We start from the raw sequence: 20,740 nt of genomic DNA on the forward strand, positions 1-20,740 counted from the left end.
AAATAAGATTGGCCACAACCCACAGCTATTTCCATACGAAATGTATTTTTATTTCTGTTAATTCTGTGTTTGCCTTTACAATGTTTAATCCATTTATGGTTTTTTGTTTAGATATGACATGCATATCAACCACTGCTAGAAGATATCAACCACTGACTGCCTCACAGGAATGATGTAATGCTTTCAAGTACGCAACCTGCAACATCCGGGTCTTTTTCGATTCCTGTTTCGTTTAGCTAGCTAGGTGCAGGCTGCCTGTCAAGTGAAGAGGCTGGGGCTTTCGGCTTGTCGCTATTTGGCCTCAACAGCTCCGGCCTAAAAGTTTAAAGGAGGTACATTTGAAATATACTTTATGTCGCCAAATGAGAAAGTAATGTATCCCTGGTTTACTTTACAAATTGATGTACAGAGAGGTGCTAGCTAACGTTACCCACAAACTCTCAATCTTGTCGTTTTTGTCGCAGCTTCTGTTTGTCTTTACACTTTCAAAACAGCTCTTTCTGATTTTGGTAAGTCACATTTGTTTGTGCCTGTAAGAAACTGTCTCAAGTTAGTCTGTTAACATTTGCGATTAGCCATACTCACTAGCATTGGGGGCAGCGCGATGAGTCGGTGAGGGACTGAAGGCCTGTGAACGCTTGGGGCCGAGGCCCAAACGACGCAATGTTGTTTTGGTATTTTAATTGTCATATTGCCGCGGGAGGATTTAAGTTAGCTAGTTAGCCAACTAATAAACGTTGTTCAAAACATTGTTGGTAATTTCGTGAAAGTGTTTCTTGTTCTAGAAATGTAACTAGCCCTGGCTCGGTCATTGACTTAATTAACGTTACCTAACAAATCTTGCCAGCTAGTTAGCTATGTAGGTTGCTATTTAACAGGTTGCTAAACCAGTTAGGAAGCCAACATCATTAAAACACCAAGATAGATAACTAACGTTAGCTAGCTATACAGTTTATTGTAATGTTGCTAGTTAACGTTAGCTACCTAACTACACAAGAACAACACGTAACTAGTAGTGGACGTTGGCTTGGGACCTAACTAGGAAGCTAGCTAGCTGGATGGATTACCTAGGTTTTTGCAGTACTGACTGTTTTGTAATGAACTCATACAATCGATGGCCAACACCTATAACACAGCTCGTTTACCGGATAACGTTAGTTCTTCATTGATAACTATAGACGTTCATAGCTAGTGTAGTGAGACAAATATTTAATTTACATTAGTCACCTATTTTTGCAGACTGGTCGCATAGACTAGAGGTAACATAGTAAACGTATATCTGGGACAGCCAAATTAGAATGATACCTACAGTAAGTTAACAGTCAAAAGTTGACACATCTACTCATTCCATTTTTAATTTTTTTAATTTTACTGTTCTATTTTCCTATTCTATTCTACGTTGTGGAATAATAGTGAAGACATCAAACTATGAAATAACACATATGGAATGATGTAGTAACCAAAGAAATTGTTAAATAAATCAAAATATATTTTAGTTTCTTCAAAGTAGCCACTCTTTGCCTGGACAACTTTGCATTCTCTCAACCAGCTTAACCTGGAATGCTTTTCCAACAGTCTTGAAGGAGTTCCCACATATGCTGAGCACTTGTTGGCTGCTTTTTGTTCACTCTGCAGTCCAACTCATCCCAAACCATCTCAGTTGGGTTGAGGTTGGGTGATTGTGGAGGCCAGGTCATCTGATGCAGAACTCCATCACTCTCCTTCTTGGTCAAATAGCCCTTACACAGCCTGGAGGTGTGTTGGGTCATTGTCCTGTTGAAAAACAAATGATAGTCCCACTAAGTGCATACCAGATGGGATGGCATATCGCTGCGGAATTGTGGTAGCCATGCTGGTTAAGTGTGCCTTGAATTCTAAATAAATCACTGACAGTGTCACCAGCAAAGCACCATCACACCACCACGCTTCACGGTGGGAACCACACATGCAGAGATCATCCGTTAACCTACTCTGTGTCTCACAGACACAGAGGTTGGAACCAAAAATCTCAAATTTGGGCTCATCAGACCAATGTCCATTCCTCGTGTTTCTTGGACCAAGCAAGTCAATGTTGAGATGTCTGTTACTTGAACTAAGAGAAGCATTTATTTGGGCTGCAATTTCTGAGGCTGGTAACTAATATATTTATCCTCTGCAGCGGAGGTAACTCTGGGTCTTTCTTTTCTGTGGCAGTCCTCATGAGAGGCAGTTTCATCATAGCGCTAGATGGTTTTTGCAACTTCACTTGAACTTTCAAAGTTCTTTGAAATTTTCCAGATTGCTTATTTGAGCTGTTTTTTATTTTATTTTTTACTTTTAACTAGGCAAGTCAGTTAAGAACAAATTCTTATTTCCAATGATGGCCTACACTGGCCAAACCAGGACGATGCTGGGCCAGTTGTGCACCGCCCTATGGGACCCCCAATCACAGCCGGTTGTGATACAGCCTGGATTCGAACCAGGGTGTCTGTAGTGACACCTCTAGCACTAAGATGCAGTGTCTTAGACCGCTGCACCACTTGGGAGCCCCTGGTCTTGCCATAATATGGACTTGGTCTTATACCAAATAAAGCTATCTTCTGTATAGCCACCCCTACCTTGTCACAACACAACTGATTGGCTCAAATGCATTAAGAAGGAAATTCCACAAATTAACTTTTAACAAGGCACACCTGTTAATTGAAATGCCTTCCAGGTGACTACCTCATGAAGCTGGTTGAGAGAATGCCAAGTGTGCAAAGCTGTGCCTTGTTACTTTTTAAGAATCTTAAATATAAACATTTTTGGATTCAATATGTTATTTCAGTTTGTCTTCACTATTATTCTACAATGTAGAAAATAATAAAGGAAAAACCCTGGAATGAGTAGGTGTCAACTTTTGACTGGTACTGTATATTAACAAGAGTTAGTGGATTCGGCTATTTCAGCCACACCCATTGCAGATAGGTGTGTAAACTCGAGCACACAGCCATGCAATCTCCATAGAAACATTGGCAGTATAATGGGCTAACTGAAGAGCTCAGTGACTTTCAACGTAGCCCGTCATAGGATTCCAGCTTTCCAACAAGTCAGTAAGTCAAATTTCTGCCCTGCTAGAGCTTCCCAGGTCAATTGTAAGTGCTGTTATTGTGAAGTGGAAATGTCTAGGAGCAACAACTGCTCAGCCGCGAAGTGGTAGGCCACACAATCTCAGAGTGCTGAAGTGCGTATCGTGTTTAAATCGTCTGTCTTCGGTTGCAACACTCACTACCGAGTTCCAAACAGCCTCTGGAAGCAACGTTAGCACAATAACTGTTTGTCAGGAGCTTCGTGAAATGGGTTTCCGTGGCAGAGCAGCCGCCACACAAGCCTAAGATCACCATGCACAATGCTAAACTTTGGCTGGAATGGTGTAAAGCTCGCTGCCATTGGACTCTGGAACAGTGGAAACGTGTTCTCTGGGGTGGTGAATCACGCTTCACCATCTGGCAGTCCGACGGACAAATCTGGTTTTGGCGGCTTCCAGGATAATGCTACCTGCCCGAATGCTTAGTGCCAACTGTAAAGTTTGCTGGATGAATAATGGTCTTTGGCTGTTTTTCATGGTTCGGACTTGGCTTGGGAAATATTAACGCTACAGCGTTAATATGAGATTCTAGATGATTCTGTGCTTCCAACTTTGTGGCAACAGTTTGGGGAAGACCCTTTTCCTGTTTCAGCATGATGGTGCCCCCTTGCACAAAGCGCGGTCCATACAGAAATGGTTGGTCAAGATCGGTGTGGAAGAACTTGACTGGCCTGCCCTGAGCTTAACCCCATCGAACACCTTTGGGATGAATTGAAATGCCGACCTCGAGCCAGGCCTAATCGCCCAACATCCAGTGCCGACCTCACTAATGCTGTTGTGGCTGAATGGACGCAATTCCCCACAGCAATGTTCCAACATCTAGTGGAAAGCCTTCCCAGAAGAGCGGAGGCTGTTTTAGCAGCAAAGGGGAACCAACTCCATATTAATGCCCATGAGTTTGGCATTAAATGTTCGGAGAGCAGGTGTCCACCTACTTTTGGTAGTGTATGGTTACATGCAAAATACTTACTACTTTTCAGCTACCCATAACCTTAACCCTTTTAGCTAACCCTTCCCCTAGCCTTAACCGTTTTAGCTAACCCTTCCCCTAACCTTAACCGTTTTAGCTAACCCTTCCCCTAACCGTTTTAGCTAACCGTTTTAGCTAACCCTTCCCCTAACCGTTTTAGCTAACCCTTCCCCTAACCGTTTTAGCTAACCCTTCCCCTAACCTTAACCCCTCGAGCTAGCTAGCATCAGCCACCTAGCAAACGTTAGCCATAACAAATTGGAACTTGTAACATATTGTATGTTTTTCAAATTTGTAACATTGTACGTTTTGCAAGTTATTAATGTTGAACGAATTGCAATTTGTAACATTGTATGAATTTCAATTCGAAGATATCATATGAAATGGATCATGGACATCCACAAATTAATACATATCATACGAAATGGAGTGTCTAGGATTTACCTGCAGAATAATACGAAATGCTCTGAGGCCACGTTGCAATGCATGAGATCAGCCTACGGTGCTAGTTAATCATTTTGCAATATAATGATTGCGGATGTGTCATCTACTTCTAAATAATCCCTATCTTAACATTTATTATCTGGCTAATATTTAGGTGTTTATTTATTAAACTTGTAGCTAGCTGAGCTTAGCAGAATAACAAGTGTCACTATTATAAATACTCAACTGTCCTAAATTGAATAGAATAATTGTTTCATTCCTGTTTTAAGGGGGATACAATGGGGGCGTTTTTGGACAAGCCAAAGATGGAGAAGTACAATGCTCATGGTGAGGGGAACCGTCTGACCTATGGCCTGAGCAGCATGCAGGGCTGGAGGGTGGAGATGGAGGATGCCCACACGGCAGTCATTGGCCTGCCTCATGGGCTTGACCCTTGGGCCTTCTTTGCGGTTTATGACGGGCATGCTGGCTCCCAGGTGGCAAAATACTGCTGCGGGCACCTTCTGGAGCACATCACCAGCAATCCAGACTTCCAGAGTGCTCTGGAGCCGGAACCCAACGTTGAGAGTGTGAAGACCGGCATCCGCACAGGTTTCCTGCAGATTGACGAGCACATGCGGTCCATCTCTGAGAAGAAGCACGGTGTGGACCGCAGCGGCTCCACCGCGGTGGGGGTCATGATTTCTCCAGGTCACATCTACTTCATCAACTGTGGAGACTCCCGGGGTCTTCTTAGCCGTGGAGGAGCTGTGCACTTCTTCACACAGGACCACAAGCCCAGCAACCCACTGGAGAAGGAGAGGATCCAGAATGCAGGTGGCTCTGTCATGATCCAGCGAGTGAATGGCTCTCTGGCAGTGTCCCGGGCACTGGGAGACTTTGACTACAAGTGTGTGCATGGCAAGGGCCCCACGGAGCAGCTGGTTTCACCAGAGCCTGAGGTGTATGCCATTGAAAGGTCTGAGGTGGAAGATGAGTTCATCGTCCTAGCCTGCGACGGCATCTGGGATGTCATGGCCAATGAGGAACTTTGCAACTTTGTCAGGTCCAGGCTTGAGGTGACCGATGACCTTGAGAGAGTCTGCAATGAAATTGTTGACACTTGCTTGTATAAGGTGAGATTTGTCAATTTATTGTTCACAGAATCGCTAACAGTTAAGCATTTGCATGCACCTGAATGTTACCACTCACATGTAGACAGTCAATTTCAAAATTTTCACAACGTTTTGTCACACGAATAGACATGATGGATAGCACATGCTAAACGTTTTACTTTAAGTCTGTCTGTATTGCACTCGCTCTATGAACAGGGGAGTCGGGACAATATGAGTGTTGTGCTGATCTGCCTCCCAGGGGCTCCAAAGGTGACTGCAGAAGCTGTGAAAAGGGAAGCGGAGCTGGATAAGTACTTGGAAAGCAGAGTAGAAGGTGCAGCATCTTAATATGCGTGTAGAAACCTAGATAATACAATAACCTTGTCATGAATTTAATATGATTTGAAGCTCACATCACAAATTGTGTATTTCATAAATTGTTTTCCACTTAGAGAATGTGCGGTTCTGCTAATTTCCACAGAGATCATAAAGAAGCAGGGAAACGAAGGGGTTCCAGACTTGGTCCACGTGATGCGGACCTTAGCATTGGAGAGCATCCCTAACCTCCCTCCTGGGGGAGAGCTGGCCAGCAAGTGAGTGCGCTCTTTTCACTGTACTTCATCCAACCTAATGTTTTTGAGGTCGATTAAGTACTAGCAAAATAGAGTAGCATGCTTTGCACGGTAAGGTTTCTTTAGGGGGAGGAATCTACTCTGCTCCAAAAAATAAAGGGTACACTTAAACAACACAATGTAACTCCAAGTCAATCACACTTCTGTGAAATCAAACTGTCCACTTAGGAAGCAACACTGATTGACAATACATTTCACATGCTGATGTGCAAATGGAATAGACAACAGGTGGAAATTATAGGCAATTAGCAAGACACCCCCAATAAAGGAGTGGTTCTGCAGGTGGTAACCACAGACCACTTCTCAGTTTCTATGCTTCCTGGCTGATGTTTTGGTCACTTTTGAATGCTGGCGGTGCTTTCACTCTAGTGGTAGCATGAGACGGAGTCTACAACCCACACAAGTGGCTCAGGTAGTGCAGCTCATCCAGGATGTCACATCAATTCGAGCTGTGGCAAGAAGGTTTGCTGTGTCTGTCAGCGTAGTGTCCAGAGCATGGAGGCGCTACCGGGAGACAGGCCAGTACATCAGGAGACGTGGAGGAGGCCGTAGGAGGGCAACAACCCAGCAGCAGGACCGCTACCTCCGCCTTTGTGCAAGGAGGAGCAGGAGAAGCACTTCCAGAGCCCTGCAAAATAACCTCCAGCAGGCCACAAATGTGCATGTCTGCTCAAACGGTCAGAAACAGACTCCATGAGGGTGGTATGAGGGCCCGACGTCCACAGGTGGGGGTTGTGCTTACAGCCCAACACCATGCAGGACGTTTGGCATTTGCCAGAGAACACCAAGATTGGCAAATTCGCCACTGGCGCCCTGTGCTCTTCACAGATGAAAGCAGGTTCACACTGAGCACGTGACAGACGTGACAGTCTGGAGACGCCGTGGAGAACGTTCTGCTGCCTGCAACATCCTCCAGCATGACCGGTTTGGCGGTGGGTCAGTCATGGTGTAGGGTGGCATTTCTTTGGGGGGCTGCACAGCCCTCCATGAGCTCGCCAGAGGTAGCCTGACTGCCATTAGGTACCGAGATGAGATCCTCAGACCCCTTGTGAGACCATATGCTGGTGCGGTTGGCCCTGGGTTCCTCCTAATGCAAGACAATGCTTGACCTCATGTGGCTGGAGTGTGTCAGCAGTTCCTGCAAGAGGAAGGCATTGATGCTATGGACTGGCCCGCCCGTTCCCCAGACCTGAATCCAATTGAGCACATCTGGGACATCATGTCTCGCTCCATCCACCAACGCCACGTTGCACCACAGACTGTCCAGGAGTTGCCGGATGCTTTAGTCCAGGTCTGGGAGGAGATCCCTCAGGAGACCATCCGCCACCTCATCAGGAGCATGCCCAGGCGTTGTAGGGAGGTCATACAGGCACGTGGAGGCCACACACACTACTGAGCCTCATTTTGACTTGTTTTAAGGACATTATATCAAAGTTGGATCAGCCTGTAGTGTGGTTTTCCACTTTAATTTTGAGTGTGACTCCAAATCCAGACCTCCATGGGTTGATAAATTGGATTTCCATTGATTATTTTTGTGTGATTCTGTTGTCAGCACATTCAACTATGTAAAGAAAAAAGTATTTAATAAGATTATTTCTTTCATTCAGATCTAGGATGTGTTGTTTAAGTGTTCCCTTTATTTTTTTGAGCAGTATATTTCTGATCTCAGGTGCACAGGCACTCATGACTTTTCACCTAAGTGGTTTTGATAGCTTGGACTTGCTTGAAAGTTTGGGCTATTAGTTGGGCTAATTTAATTTTGCCCTTCAATTCCAGCCTTCTGTTTTCCCCTCTTATGCTCAGCATTTAGCTCGCCTGTATAAACAGTTTTTTTTTCCGTTGGACTTGCATACAATGGTTTTGTTATTGCTTGCCTAGCTAAACCTGCATGTTTGATAACTTTACTTTTTTTGTGTTTTAGACGAAGCGTTATTGAAGCAGTGTACAACAAACTCAACCCATACCGGGGTGATGACACAGTAAGTATCATCCAACAATTGCTATCCTCTTACATAATCTTTTTTATTTTAATGTATACGTACGTTTGTGCACATCTGTTTGTATGTCAAGGGGAAAAATACAATTTATCAGCTCAATTTGGAACATTCAACATATAACACTTCTTAGAATTTGGACCGCCCCAAAAAAATCTGTTTTTAAAGCTGAATCAAGGAGAGTATATATATATACACACACAATTATTCAGACATATGATGAATAATAGAATGACATATAGCATGACAATGACATAGCACAGGATAATCCTCATGTTTGCATTGAACTGCTCTTTTCCTATCATTGCCTTATGGATAGCTACAACCTAAGTTTACATACACTTAGGTTGGAGTCATTAAAACTCGTTTTTCAACCACTCCACAAATGTCTTGTTAACAAACTATAGTTTTGGCATGTCAGTTAGGACATCTACTTTGTGCATGACACAAGTCATTTTTCCAACAATTGTTTAGACAGATTATTTATTTCACTTATAATTCACTGTTCCACAATTCCAGTGGGTCAGAAGTTTACATACACCAAGTTGACTGTGCCTTTAAACAGCTTGGAAAATTCCAGAAAATTGTCATTTGTGGGCAGAAGCTTCTGATAGGCTAATTGACATCATTTGAGTCAATTGGAGGTGTACCTGTGAATGTATTTCAAGGCCTACCTTCAAACTCAGTGCCTCTTTGCTTGACATCATGGGAAAATCAAAAGAAATCAGCTAAGACCTCAGAAAAAGAATTGTAGACCTTCACAAGTCTTGTTCATCCTTGGGAGCAATTTCCAAACACGTGAAGGTACCACATTCAACTATACAAATAATAGTACGCAAGTATAAACTCCATGGGATGACGCAGCCGTCATACCACTCAGGAAGGAGACACGTTCTGTCTCCTAGAGATGAACGTAATTTGGTGCAAAAAGTGCAAATCAATCCCAGAACAACAGCAAAGGACCTTGTGAAGATGCTGGAGGAAACAGGTACAAAAGGCCGCTCGGCAAGAAAGAAGCAACTGCTCCAAAACCGGCATAAAAAAAAGCCAGACTACAGTTTGAAACTGCATATGGGGACAAAGATCGTGTTTTTTAAAGAAATGTCATGTCCTCTGGTCTGATGAAACAAAAATGTACCTGTTTGGCATAATGACCATCATTATGTTTGGAGGAAAAAGGGGGGGGCTTGTAAGCCGAAGAGCACCATCCCAACCGTGAAGCACGGGGTTGGCAGCATCATGTTGTGGGGGTTCTTTGCTGCAGGAGGGACTGGTGCACTTAACAAAACCGATGGCATTATGAGGGAGGAAAACTATGTGGATTATATTGAAGCAACATCTCAAGACATCAGTCAGGAAGTTAAAGCTTGGTCTCAAATGGGTCTTCCAAATGGACAATGACCCCAAGCATACTTCCAAAGTTGTGGCAAAATGGCTTAAGGACAACAAAGTCAAGGTATTGGAGTGGCCATCACAAATCCCTGACCTCAATCCTATAGAACTTGGGCAGAACTGAAAAAGCGTGTGTGAGCAAGGACGCCTACAAACCTGACTCAGTAACACCAGCTCTGTCAGGAGGAATGGGCCAAAAGGCACCTAACTTATTGTGGGAAGCTTGTGGAAGGCTACCCAAAATGTTTGACCCAAGTTAAACAATTTAAAGGCAATACACTCAATTAGTATTTGGTAGCATGTAAACTTCTGACCCACTGGGAATGTGATGAAAGAAATAAAAGCTGAAATAAATCACTCTACTATTATTCTGACATTTCACGTTCATAAAATAAAGTGTTGATCCTAACTGACCTAAGACAGGGAATTTTTAATGGTATTAAATGTCAGGAATTGTAAAAAACTGAGTTGAAATGTATTTGGCTAAGGTGTATGTAAACTTCGACTTCAACTGTATATAATCCTTGTTTGTAATCCACTTTCTATTTGACCTGTAATCCATTTTACTCATTACCATAACATCCCAGAATGCATTTAGTTCTTCCCACAGTTCACAACTTTTTCATGTGTATTGTTTAGTTCACTCCTGAATTGACACTGCAGCCTTTGATGTAAAGATAACAAAATGCTTTATACTGTATTGAGCAGATGAGATTGCATGAACACAGCCAATGTTTTTCTTGACAGCAGGTTCTGTACTGTAACTCAAAACTTTTTATTCGGAACTTAGCCAGTGTACAGATCTAGCCGAGGTCAGCCATGCCCATGAAACAGTTTGCTAAATTGTATTTTCAGTTAAGATTATGTTAAGACTAGGCCTAACCTAGGTCTATGAAACCAAACCAGCACTTGCAATCACATTTGTCGTGCTTAATTAACTAGGTAAATCAGTTTTTAGCTAGCCTCCAGATTGATTTAGGGTTTCTGTTACTGGTTGGGTACTGTCATGATCAAATAAGCTTTTCGCTTCACTTTGAAAAGGCAATGGTTCTTTTGTGGAGCTGTTTATACAGGGGTCACATGAGCGTTCAGAAATCTGCGTTTTCAAAACATAGACCATCAAAAAACTCTCTTATTAAACCATTTCCCTGCATTTTATATTGAAAGGGAACAGTTGTTGCTATAAATTGAGTGATAAGTGGCATGCAACTCTAGTTTTTCACCACACAAAATAAACTAATGCAAAACATTAGTCCGAAAATGGCTTTGTTTTCATCAGATGACAACAGAAGTGCAACACTATTTGGCTAGCAGACAAACAAACAATTAAATTAGCCTCAATGAAAAAGCAAGGTATTTTTTTGCAAAGACAATGCATGGCTATCAGATTTCTTATGTTTACCATAGATAGAATGTAGCCAGCTACATTTCCTAATGTTTTGCCAAAACGACCAGCTAAAAGTAACCATTATTCCACTCTGCCATCAGTCGGCTCGCTGTCTGCTGAGCGAATGCTATTCTTGAATGCGGGAATTTGATTGGTCTGAAGGCCAGAGGAAATGTACTGCTCAAAAAAATAAAGGGAACACTTAAACAACACATCCTAGATCTGAATGAAAGAAATAATCTTATTAAATACTTTTTTCTTTACATAGTTGAATGTGCTGACAACAAAATCATACAAAAATAATCAATGGAAATCCAATTTATCAACCCATGGAGGTCTGGATTTGGAGTCACACTCAAAATTAAAGTGGAAAACCACACTACAGGCTGATCCAACTTTGATGTAATGTCCTTAAAACAAGTCAAAATGAGGCTCAGTAGTGTGTGTGTGGCCTCCACGTGCCTGTATGACCTCCCTACAACGCCTGGGCATGCTCCTGATGAGGTGGCGGATGGTCTCCTGAGGGATCTCCTCCCAGACCTGGACTAAAGCATCCGCCAACTCCTGGACAGTCTGTGGTGCAATGTGGCGTTCGTGGATGGAGCGAGACATGATGTCCCTGATGTGCTCAATTGGATTCAGGTCTGGGGAACGGGCAGGCCAGTCCATAGCATCAATACCTTCCTCTTGCAGGAACTGCTGACACACTCCAGCCCCATGAGGTCTAGCATTGTCTTGCATTAGGAGGAACCCAGGGCCAACCGCACCAGCATATGGTCTCACAAGGGGTCTGAGGATCTCATCTCGGTACCTAATGGCAGTCAGGCTACCTCTGGCGAGCACATGGAGGGCTGTGCGGCCCCCCAAAGAAATGCCACCCCACACCATGACTGACCCACCGCCAAACCGGTCATGCTGGAGAATGTTGCAGGCAGCAGAACGTTCTCCACGGCGTCTCCAGACTCTGTCACGTGCTCAGTGTGAACCTGCTTTCATCTGTGAAGAGCACAGGGCGCCAGTGGCGAATTTGCCAATCTTGGTGTTCTCTGGCAAATGCCAAACGTCCTACACTGTGTTGGGCTGTAAGCACAACCCCCACCTGTGGACGTCGGGCCCTCATACCACCCTCATGGAGTCTGTTTCTGACCGTTTGAGGAGACACATGCACATTTGTGGCCTGCTGGAGGTCATTTTGCAGGGCTCTGGCAGTGCTCCTCCTTGCACAAAGGTGGAGGTAGCGGTCCTGCTGCTGGGTTGTTGGCCTCCTCCACGTCTCCTGATGTACTGGCCCGTCTCCTGGTAGCGCCTCCATGCTCTGGACACTACGCTGACAGACACAGCAAACCTTCTTGCCACAGCTCGCATTGATGTGCCATCCTGGATGAGCTGCACTACATGAGCCACTTGTGTGGGTTGTAGACTCCGTCTCATGCTACCACTAGAGTGAAAGCACCGCCAGCATTCAAAAGTGACCAAAACATCAGCCAGGAAGCATAGGAACTGAGAAGTGGTCTGTGGTCCCCACCTGCAGAACCACTCCTTTATTGGGGGTGTCTTGCTAATTGCCTATAATTTCCACCTGTTTTCTATTCCATTTGCACAACAGCAAGTGAAATTTATTGTCAGTGTTGTGGACAGTTTGATTTCCCAGAAGTGTGATTGACTTGGAGTTACATTGTGTTTAAGTGTTCCCTTTTATTTTTTTGAGCAGTGTATTTCTCTTCCAAGTGGAGAAGTGCAACTGAAGCACAATTTGTCTGACGCCGAGCAAAAATTTGATCTGCTTTTACAAAATGCAGCAATATATTCGTATGTTTTTTTGGTCTTTTTCTTTCAGCGTGAAAAGCGCAGAATTCTGCGTTAACGTGACCCCTTACTGGAGCTTTTGTTTGTGCCATCCTGAAGTGGCGTAATATACACTATCAAAACACATCTAGGCTGCGGTTTCCACTAATTGGTTTTGTCCATCAGGTATTTTGCCAATAATTGGGCAAAGGATCAGAATTGGGCTGTGTAAATGCGTCCTATGTGTTGCCCATAGGTAATGTCTCTGTTTGATGGCCAAAGATGCTTTCAGATCTATGTTGGCAGGATTGTAGTAGCAGTGATAGTTGGCAGGGCAATCTTAGTCGGCTGAAATTGTTTGATATCAATCTTGTGTTCTTGCTCCCTGAAGTTCCATTAATATGGCTAATATTCAAGATTCCTCCAACAGGAGGATCTCACAAATGTTTTAACGACAATATATTCATTGAAGCAATCATTCATAACCATTATCCAGTCATATCTAAACATTTTCATGATGACTACTCACTCCTACAACTTGTCGTTAGTGAGGTGTTCTATTCAAATTAACCATAAATAAAATGCTGTAAGAAATGTAGGTAAAAGGGAAGACTTCAAGAAATTGCTGTTTTATACCAGGGATCTCAGTCTCAATTCCCAGAAGGCATGAGCAAAGCTTAAATTCTTTTCTGGACGCATGTCCAAGTTCTAGTAACTAGTTTAGGACAAAATTATCCTCTTGGGTGCAAAGATCAGCACATCTCCAGGAGTTGAAATCGAGACCCCTTGGATGTTGATCCAGTATCTGATGGGTTTTTCCTTCCATCCTTCAAGGACTCAGCGTCCACAGACGACATGTGGTAACACAACCCCTACCACTAACACAGCACAGAGTTTACAAACCTCTACCCTCAAGACTCACAGCAGCTCCATTCAGCAGTCTGTCTCCCCACCACTCTGAGCGTTCCATTTGTAAGAAGGGAATATGATGGGAGGAGGAGGAGATGCACGCACACCCCTACAGCCCAGATAGAGCAGCACCAGTCAGCTCTGGAGTTCAGGATACCCTCCATTTTGTCTCACCTTTATTTTCAATCCCACCCTTAACCTGTTGGGACTCTGTAGTTTTATGTTTTCTTTTTTTTAAATAATCAGTTGAAACAACTATTTTGAGCTGTAATTTCCTTTTTTGTATATTTGTTTTTGTGAAGTGCAATTGTCCTGTACAAAGCCTGTATTTAATGCAGCTTGAGTTAAAGTAGAAAAAAAGAAAGAAAATACCTTTATACACTATCAGCCCTTTTCCTGCTCTTCTGGAGTTCCAACAAATGTCTATTCAGTGACTATTACTGAATATTATGAGGTGATATTATCCTCTTGCTCTTTATTTTATTTTTTTGTCTTTGCTCCTTAAGAAACGGGTAAATTGTATAGGTTCACAGCACAGTAAGCTCTCTAAACCATATAAATTCTAATATCTTCATTTATTTTGTTTGTATAAAAAGAATCTGCGTAGTGTAGTAACTATGGTACTACAGTCTTTCATTGTGTGTTCTGTCTTTTGGGGGAAGTTCTTGTTCATCTCCTGTAAACAACGCAACAAAGCAGTTCCTAGATGCAAATGAAGATGAGCTCACCCTACACCTTTTAACACTTGCTGTGTGTGTGTATGTGTGTGTGTGTGTGTGCGCGCCGCCTGCCTGCCTGCCTGCCTGTCTGTGGGTACTGGCAAGTGTTCCTAGGTGCTTGTGTGCGTGCACATGTTTTGTATAGAGAGAGGTCTGTATATCTGTAGCTGCTAGCTAATGTTTGCTATGGTGGTGCAGATTATGGGAAATGTTCCTCCATTACTCCTACATACCTATTGTGCACCCGTCTTGTATATCAGTACGATACTACCCTTCACTTCAGAGCTTTGGAGAACACTTTGACACTGGATGGATTAAATTGACTTATTGCCATTTTTAACTTATGACATCTGCCACGACCATTTTGTAATTCTACTGACATGCAGTGATTTATGCTAGTCTGACTAGTTTACACGTTTTCATGTCATTCATGTAAGATGCACATATTTCAGCTTTGACAGCCCAGCATGCCAAGTGAAGTTCTGAGATTCAGTGCATTTTATTTCTTACAAGCCTGCGTTTGGTACTGAGAGGAGTTCAAATCACAACATCTATCTGATAATCTGATTTTACAAGTGTATAAGTGCTGATTTGTTAACCCTAATTACCACCATCGGTCTGAGTGAACCTTCAATCTTCCCTTAACAATTTTGAGGTGGTATTTTTTTTTTTTTATTGTTGCAATATTCAACTATACAACCAATAACAAATCCACTGAATGCAATGAGCTGTCCTAGAGTACCATGTATTTACTATGAGTGGTTTGGGGGGCTCTCAGTGTAGAGTCCTCAGCCACTGCACCAGGAGCCCGTGCACAATATGGTATGCTTCTATAGTGTATATGATTTTGCTGTAAATCTCTCTTAAAAAAATGAAATGAATAGTCAGACTAAATCTGTATTTAACACGCAGATGTATTTCTTGGTGACATGTTTTTTATTTTGAACTGCATTGCTGCAAATGTATGTGACTTTTTTCTGACCTTTTGTCAAGGAATAAATCATGTTGCTTGAGTTAGATGCGTGCTTAGCAAGATACTCTTGTTTTTGGATGTTGAATCAATTAGAACTGAGCGCTGTAGGTAAATGTGTCCTAATCCCCTTGGGTTCTGTCCTGTTTGTCTAAAACTGGTTTTCCCAAACTTGGTCCTGGTGCCCCCCCAATGCACGTTTTGTTTTTTCCCCGAGAACAACACAGCTGATTTTCAAATAATCAAAGCTTGATGACAAGTTTAGATTTTTAATAGGTTTTTTTTTATCAGCAGCAAAGTGCTAGGGCAAAAAACACTACTTGCACCCGGGGGACCCAGGACCAAGTTTGGGAAACACTGGTCTAACACAGGGTAACGTACTGAATTTATAATTTCTCTTTAACCAACTGACAATCTAATGATGTAACTTCTGGCAACAAACTACCACGTTGACTCCTGAATTTGACCCCAAGAAAAACAGTTTAGAGATGCCTTGATATCCCACCCTTGTTGTTGTATTTTATCCATACCTGCATTTTTTTTTAGAAATTCTAAACAATACGAGGTACGTCCCAGATTAAAACTCTTAAAATGTTTGTTTTTTCTGAACTTGCCATATGGACAATTGATACAGCTGTAATGTCAATTATACTTAGAAAGGGTAATCAAAGGGTAAACAAGTCTAACAATGCCTTCATAATTTTAAGCAATGAAGTGACTGATGAATGAATCTGGTGAAGTGATTATGTAGTCATTGTTGAGATGCAAAATACCCATTCTGTTCAACTGTCACAGGTACCCAAGTCACTTTTCCAAATTGAGAAAGAAATGTGGTTAAATTGGTAAATGTCTTTCTGTACTGTGAATTTGTGTAAAGGGAACCAAGTTTTAGGAGCGCGAAGAGGCGTGAACAACTGTAACACAAGCCCTATCTTTTTTTAATGTCTGTGAATAGTTTAGGATCTTAGCTTAAGGAGTGCAAATATTCGGTTACGCTGTTGTCCTTTTTATAAGCTAAAGTATTTTCTACAGAAATACTACAGTATGTATATTGTTTTTCATTTACGAAATGACGTAACCAAGGATTTTTTTTTTTTTTTTACAAGACGAAATAAATACTTTTTTTATTTCTGAAATGCATTAACTTAATCTTTAGGCTAGCCAGACATTTTTCTGTCATCTGTACAACTCAACACTGATTTTGTGCTGCCCTGCTGTTGTTTAAGGAGTTTGGGATTTAAGTTCAGCGTTCTGTTGTCAACACACCAGTTTTAATGTGGGCTACTCGCATACTGTAGGACTTGCATAGTGACTTAGGTGTTAGGTTCATGTAAGGCGTCATCTCTGTTATATAATTCTTATTTAAGCCTCATAAGGAACATTATTTATATTGGAGTAAAAGAGATTTTAATGCTTGCGCCCATATTGTACATAATATTGATGTACCTCAGTTGTGGTGATACTGTGTGACCCTTTGGCAGTGGGTTGTGTCCCCTTTAACGGGGGCCTGAACTCCATGTTGCTGACCTTTTTCAGCTCACTAATAAGCTCACCGATTTGCCTTACCCAATCTAACTCAACCCCCTAAAGTACTTGTTCATTGGAACACTTCAAGGAGTAATTTCAAATAGTGTTTCCAAGTTAGGGTACTTCTCTACAAAGTGGCATACTATCTTGGTAGTCACATGGTACACCTTTTCATTTCTGGTTTATATTAAAAACAAATGTTACCTTGTTGAATCTTTTGAAATATTATTTAAATTGCTCACTCCTGCAGATGTCATACTTTGAGCAAATGCAAGTGTTAAACAATTGGGTAACCTTGTATGCATTTGAAATGTGCGTACATGTCTGCTATATTTATGAATGCATTCAAGAATAGCTTTAGTCCTGTAGATAAGTATTGTCTGTTGATTCAACTGCTTCTCAGAGGCGTCTGTGATTGACTACAAAGTTCAGTAACTGTATATTTTGTATTATGATCTAGCTCCAAAGGAAAGACGGATAAAAAGAAAATGTTAAAGCTTTGTTCCCTGAACTTTATTGTACTGTGTTGAGTCGATTGAACAAATTGCATTCCTTGCTTGTGAATTTATGCGTTCTCCTATTTCCCTGATCTTCTAATTTCTTTTGCCTTTTTGAAGTTTGAAATAAAATGTCTAGTTTGCAGAATGTACCACTAAATAAATGGGTTGTTACCTTGTATCACTCTTCTCATTTCATCTCTCTTGATCTGCTCAATTCATTGTCCCATTTTTAAAACCAGAAATCTAAAACAATTTCAGACCTATCGATTCCTTCATAAAAGACCAATGTTTTCAATCACACAATATACTGTAAGACACAAAGTACTGATTTATTGGTTTGTTGATTCAATAATGATCCACACAGTGCCTTTAAAGTATTCAGACCTTTTCCACATTTTGTTACGTTACAGCCTTATTTTAAAATGGATGAAAGAAATGAATCCTCTTTGATCTACATACAATCACAAAACGAATACAGGGCTAGAACTTTTTGCAAATGTATATAAAAAAAATACCTTAATTACTTAAGTATTCAGACCATTTCCTATGAGACTTGAAATTGAGCTCAGGTGCATCCTGTTTCCATTGATTATCCTTTGTACAACTTGATTGGAGTCCACCTGTGGTAAATTCAATTGATTGGACATGATTTGGAAAGGCACACACCTGTCTATATAGGGTCCCACAGTTGACAGTGCATGTCAAAGCAAAAACCAAGCCATGAGGTTGAAGGAATTGTCTGTTGAGCGCTGAGACAGGATTGTGTCTAGGCACAGGTCTGGGTAAGGGTACCACAAAATGTCTGCCGCATTGAAGATCCCCAAGAACACAGTGGCCTCCGTCATTCTTAAGTGGAAGAAGTTTGGAACCACCAATACTCTTCCTAGAGCTGGTCGCCCAGCCAAACTGCGCAGTCGGGGGAGTAGGGCCTTGGTCAGGGAGGTGACCAAGAACCCGATGGTCACTCTGACAGAGTTCAAGAGTTCCTCTGTGGAGATAGGAGAACCTTCCAGAAGGACAACCATTTCTGCAGCACTCCACCAATCAGGCCTTTATGGTAGAGTGGCCAGATGGAAGCCACTCCTAAGTAATGGACACATGACAGCCTGCTTGGAGTTTGCGCCCGGCCTGCCACAGGAGTCGCTAGTGCGCGATGAGACGATATCCCTGCCGGCCAAACCCTCCCTAACTCGGACGACGCTGGGCCAATTGTGCGCCGCCCCATGGGCCTCCCGGGCGCTGCCGGCTGCGGCAGAGCCTGGGCTAGAACCCAGAATCTCTGGTGGCACAGCTTGCACTGCGATGCAGTGCCTTAGACCACCGCTGTGTAGTTTTAAGGCAAAAAACAAAACGTGCATTCCTTGGGGTCCTGAGGACCGAGTTTGGGAAACGCTGCATTAAACACATGCATATTGAACCCACGTGCCTGCATTTGTCCCATAACCCCAGTGTGGTTGCACTAATGCTTGGGACATGTGGCCTCTAGCTTAGTGTCGAAGCATTGGCCCTGCCATGGATGTGGCTTGTCTGTGTTTGCCTGTCTGCATCCATAGGGGAGATGCAGCTTGGGATGGTCCAGGGCCGTCCACGGCGACAGATTTGGAACCCGTGGGAGGGATTACGTTAAATGTCAACATAATGTCATGAGCCGTGTTAGGTTAAACGGTGCTCAGTGCCATGCAGTTGATGTATTGGGTATAATTTGCATTGTTATGAATGGTCTGGTTGGGGAGGGGAGGTTTTGTCTTGTATCCCTGATTTAGCCAATATACAGTTGAAGTCTGAAGTTTACATACACTTAGGTTGGAGTCATTGAAACTCATTTTTCAACCACTCCACAAATTTCTTCTTAACAAACTATAGTTTTGGCAAGTCAGTAAGGATATCTACTTTGTGCATGACAAGTAATTTTTCCAACAATTGTTGACAGACAGATTATTTCACTTATAATTCACTGTATCACAATTCCATTGGGTCAGAAGTTTACATACACTAAGTTGACTGTGCCTTTAAACAGCTTGAGAAATTCCAGAAAATGATGTCATGGCTTTAGAAGCTTCTGATAGGCTAATTGACATCATTTGAGTCAATTGGAGGTGTACCCGTGGATGTATTTCAAGGCCTACCTTCAAACTCAGTGCCTCTTTGCTTGACATCATGGGAAAATCAAAAGAAATCAGCCAAGTCCTCAGAAAAAGAATTGTAGACCACAAGTCTGGTTCATCCTTGGGAGCAATTTCCAAATGCCTGAAGGTACCACGTTCATCTGTAAAAACAACAGTACGTAAGTATAAACACCATGGGACCACGCAGCCGTCATACCGCTCAGGAAGGAGATGCGTTCTGTCTCCGAGAGATGAACGTACTTTGTTGCAAAAAATGCAAATCAATCCCAGAACAACAGCAAAGGACCTTGTGAAGATGCTGGAGGAAACAGGTACAAAAGTATCTATATCCACAGTAAAACGAGTCCTATATCGACATAACCTAAAAGGCCGCTCAGCAAGGAAGAAGCCACTGCTTCAAAACTGCCATAAAAAAGCCAGACAAAGATCGTGCTTTTTGGAGAAATGTCCTCTGGTCTGATGAAACAAAAATGTAACTGTTTGGCCACAATGACCATCGTTATGTTTGGAGGAAAAAGGGGGATGCTTGCAAGCCGAAGAACATCATCCCAACCGTGAAGCACGGGGCTGGCAGCATCATGTTGTGGGGGTACTTTACAAAATAGATGGCATAATGAGGTAGGAAAATGATGTGGTTTATATTGAAGCAATATCTCAAGACATCAGTCAGGAAGTTAAAGCTTGCTTGCAAATGGGTCTTCCAAATGGACAATGACCCCAAGCGTACTTCCAAAGTTGTGGCAAAATGGCTTAAGGACAACAAAGTCAAGGTATTGGAGTGGCAATCACAAATCACTGACCTCAATCCTATAGAACATTTGTGGGCAGAACTGAAAAAGCGTGTGTGAGCAAGGAGACCTACAAACCTGACTCAGTTACACCAGCTCTGTCAGGAGGAATGGGCCAAAATGCACCTAACTTATTGTGAGAAGCTTGTGGAAGGCTACCCGAAACATGTGACCCAAGTTATACAATTTAAAGGCAATGCTACCAAATACTAATTGAGTGCATGTAAACTTCTGACCCACTGGGAATGTGATGAAAGAAATAAAATCTGAAATAAATCATTCTCTCTACTATTATTCTGACATTTCACATTCTTAAAATAAAGTGGTGATCCTAACTGACCTAAGACGGGGACTTTTTACTAGGATTAAATGTCAGGAATTGTGAAAAACTGAGTTT

The 20,740-nt window shown here is 42.4% G+C and overlaps 1 protein-coding gene across 4 annotated transcripts; it reads left to right on the top strand.

Annotated features, from left to right (window-relative positions):
* The first annotated feature begins 175 nt into the window (after window positions 1-175).
* ppm1aa (protein phosphatase, Mg2+/Mn2+ dependent, 1Aa) lies at window positions 176-17,607 on the top strand. 4 transcript variants are annotated; one of them, XM_014210735.2, is made up of 7 exons: window positions 197-332; window positions 465-509; window positions 4,790-5,635; window positions 5,831-5,948; window positions 6,096-6,207; window positions 8,168-8,225; window positions 13,639-17,607. In XM_014210735.2, the coding sequence occupies exons 3-7, from the start codon at window positions 4,799-4,801 to the stop codon at window positions 13,666-13,668; spliced, it is 1,155 nt and encodes a 384-aa protein (XP_014066210.1). In that variant the 5' UTR covers window positions 197-332; window positions 465-509; window positions 4,790-4,798; the 3' UTR covers window positions 13,669-17,607. The 4 variants fall into 4 exon arrangements, with proteins under 4 accessions (XP_014066209.1, XP_014066210.1, XP_014066208.1 ...); XM_014210734.2 differs by lacking the exon at window positions 465-509 and having other exon boundaries at window positions 176-332; XM_014210732.2 differs by having other exon boundaries at window positions 201-509.
* The last annotated feature ends 3,133 nt before the right edge of the window (window positions 17,608-20,740 follow it).

Source organism: Salmo salar, chromosome ssa09 (assembly GCF_905237065.1).
Source record: "Salmo salar chromosome ssa09, Ssal_v3.1, whole genome shotgun sequence".
In the NCBI taxonomy this organism is placed as follows: Eukaryota; Metazoa; Chordata; class Actinopteri; order Salmoniformes; family Salmonidae; genus Salmo; species Salmo salar.

What these genes read in the sequence shown, in the direction of transcription:
- ppm1aa (XM_014210732.2), top strand. Translation starts at nt 402, where the DNA reads ATGTACAGAGAGGTGCTAGCTAACGTTACCCACAAACTCTCAATCTTG. An exon ending in AACAGCTCTTTCTGATTTTG is followed by an intron (nt 510 to 4,789) that starts GTAAGTCACATT and finishes TCCTGTTTTAAG; the next exon opens with GGGGATACAATGGGGGCGTT. An exon ending in GGGGGAGAGCTGGCCAGCAA is followed by an intron (nt 6,208 to 8,167) that starts GTGAGTGCGCTC and finishes TTTGTGTTTTAG; the next exon opens with ACGAAGCGTTATTGAAGCAG.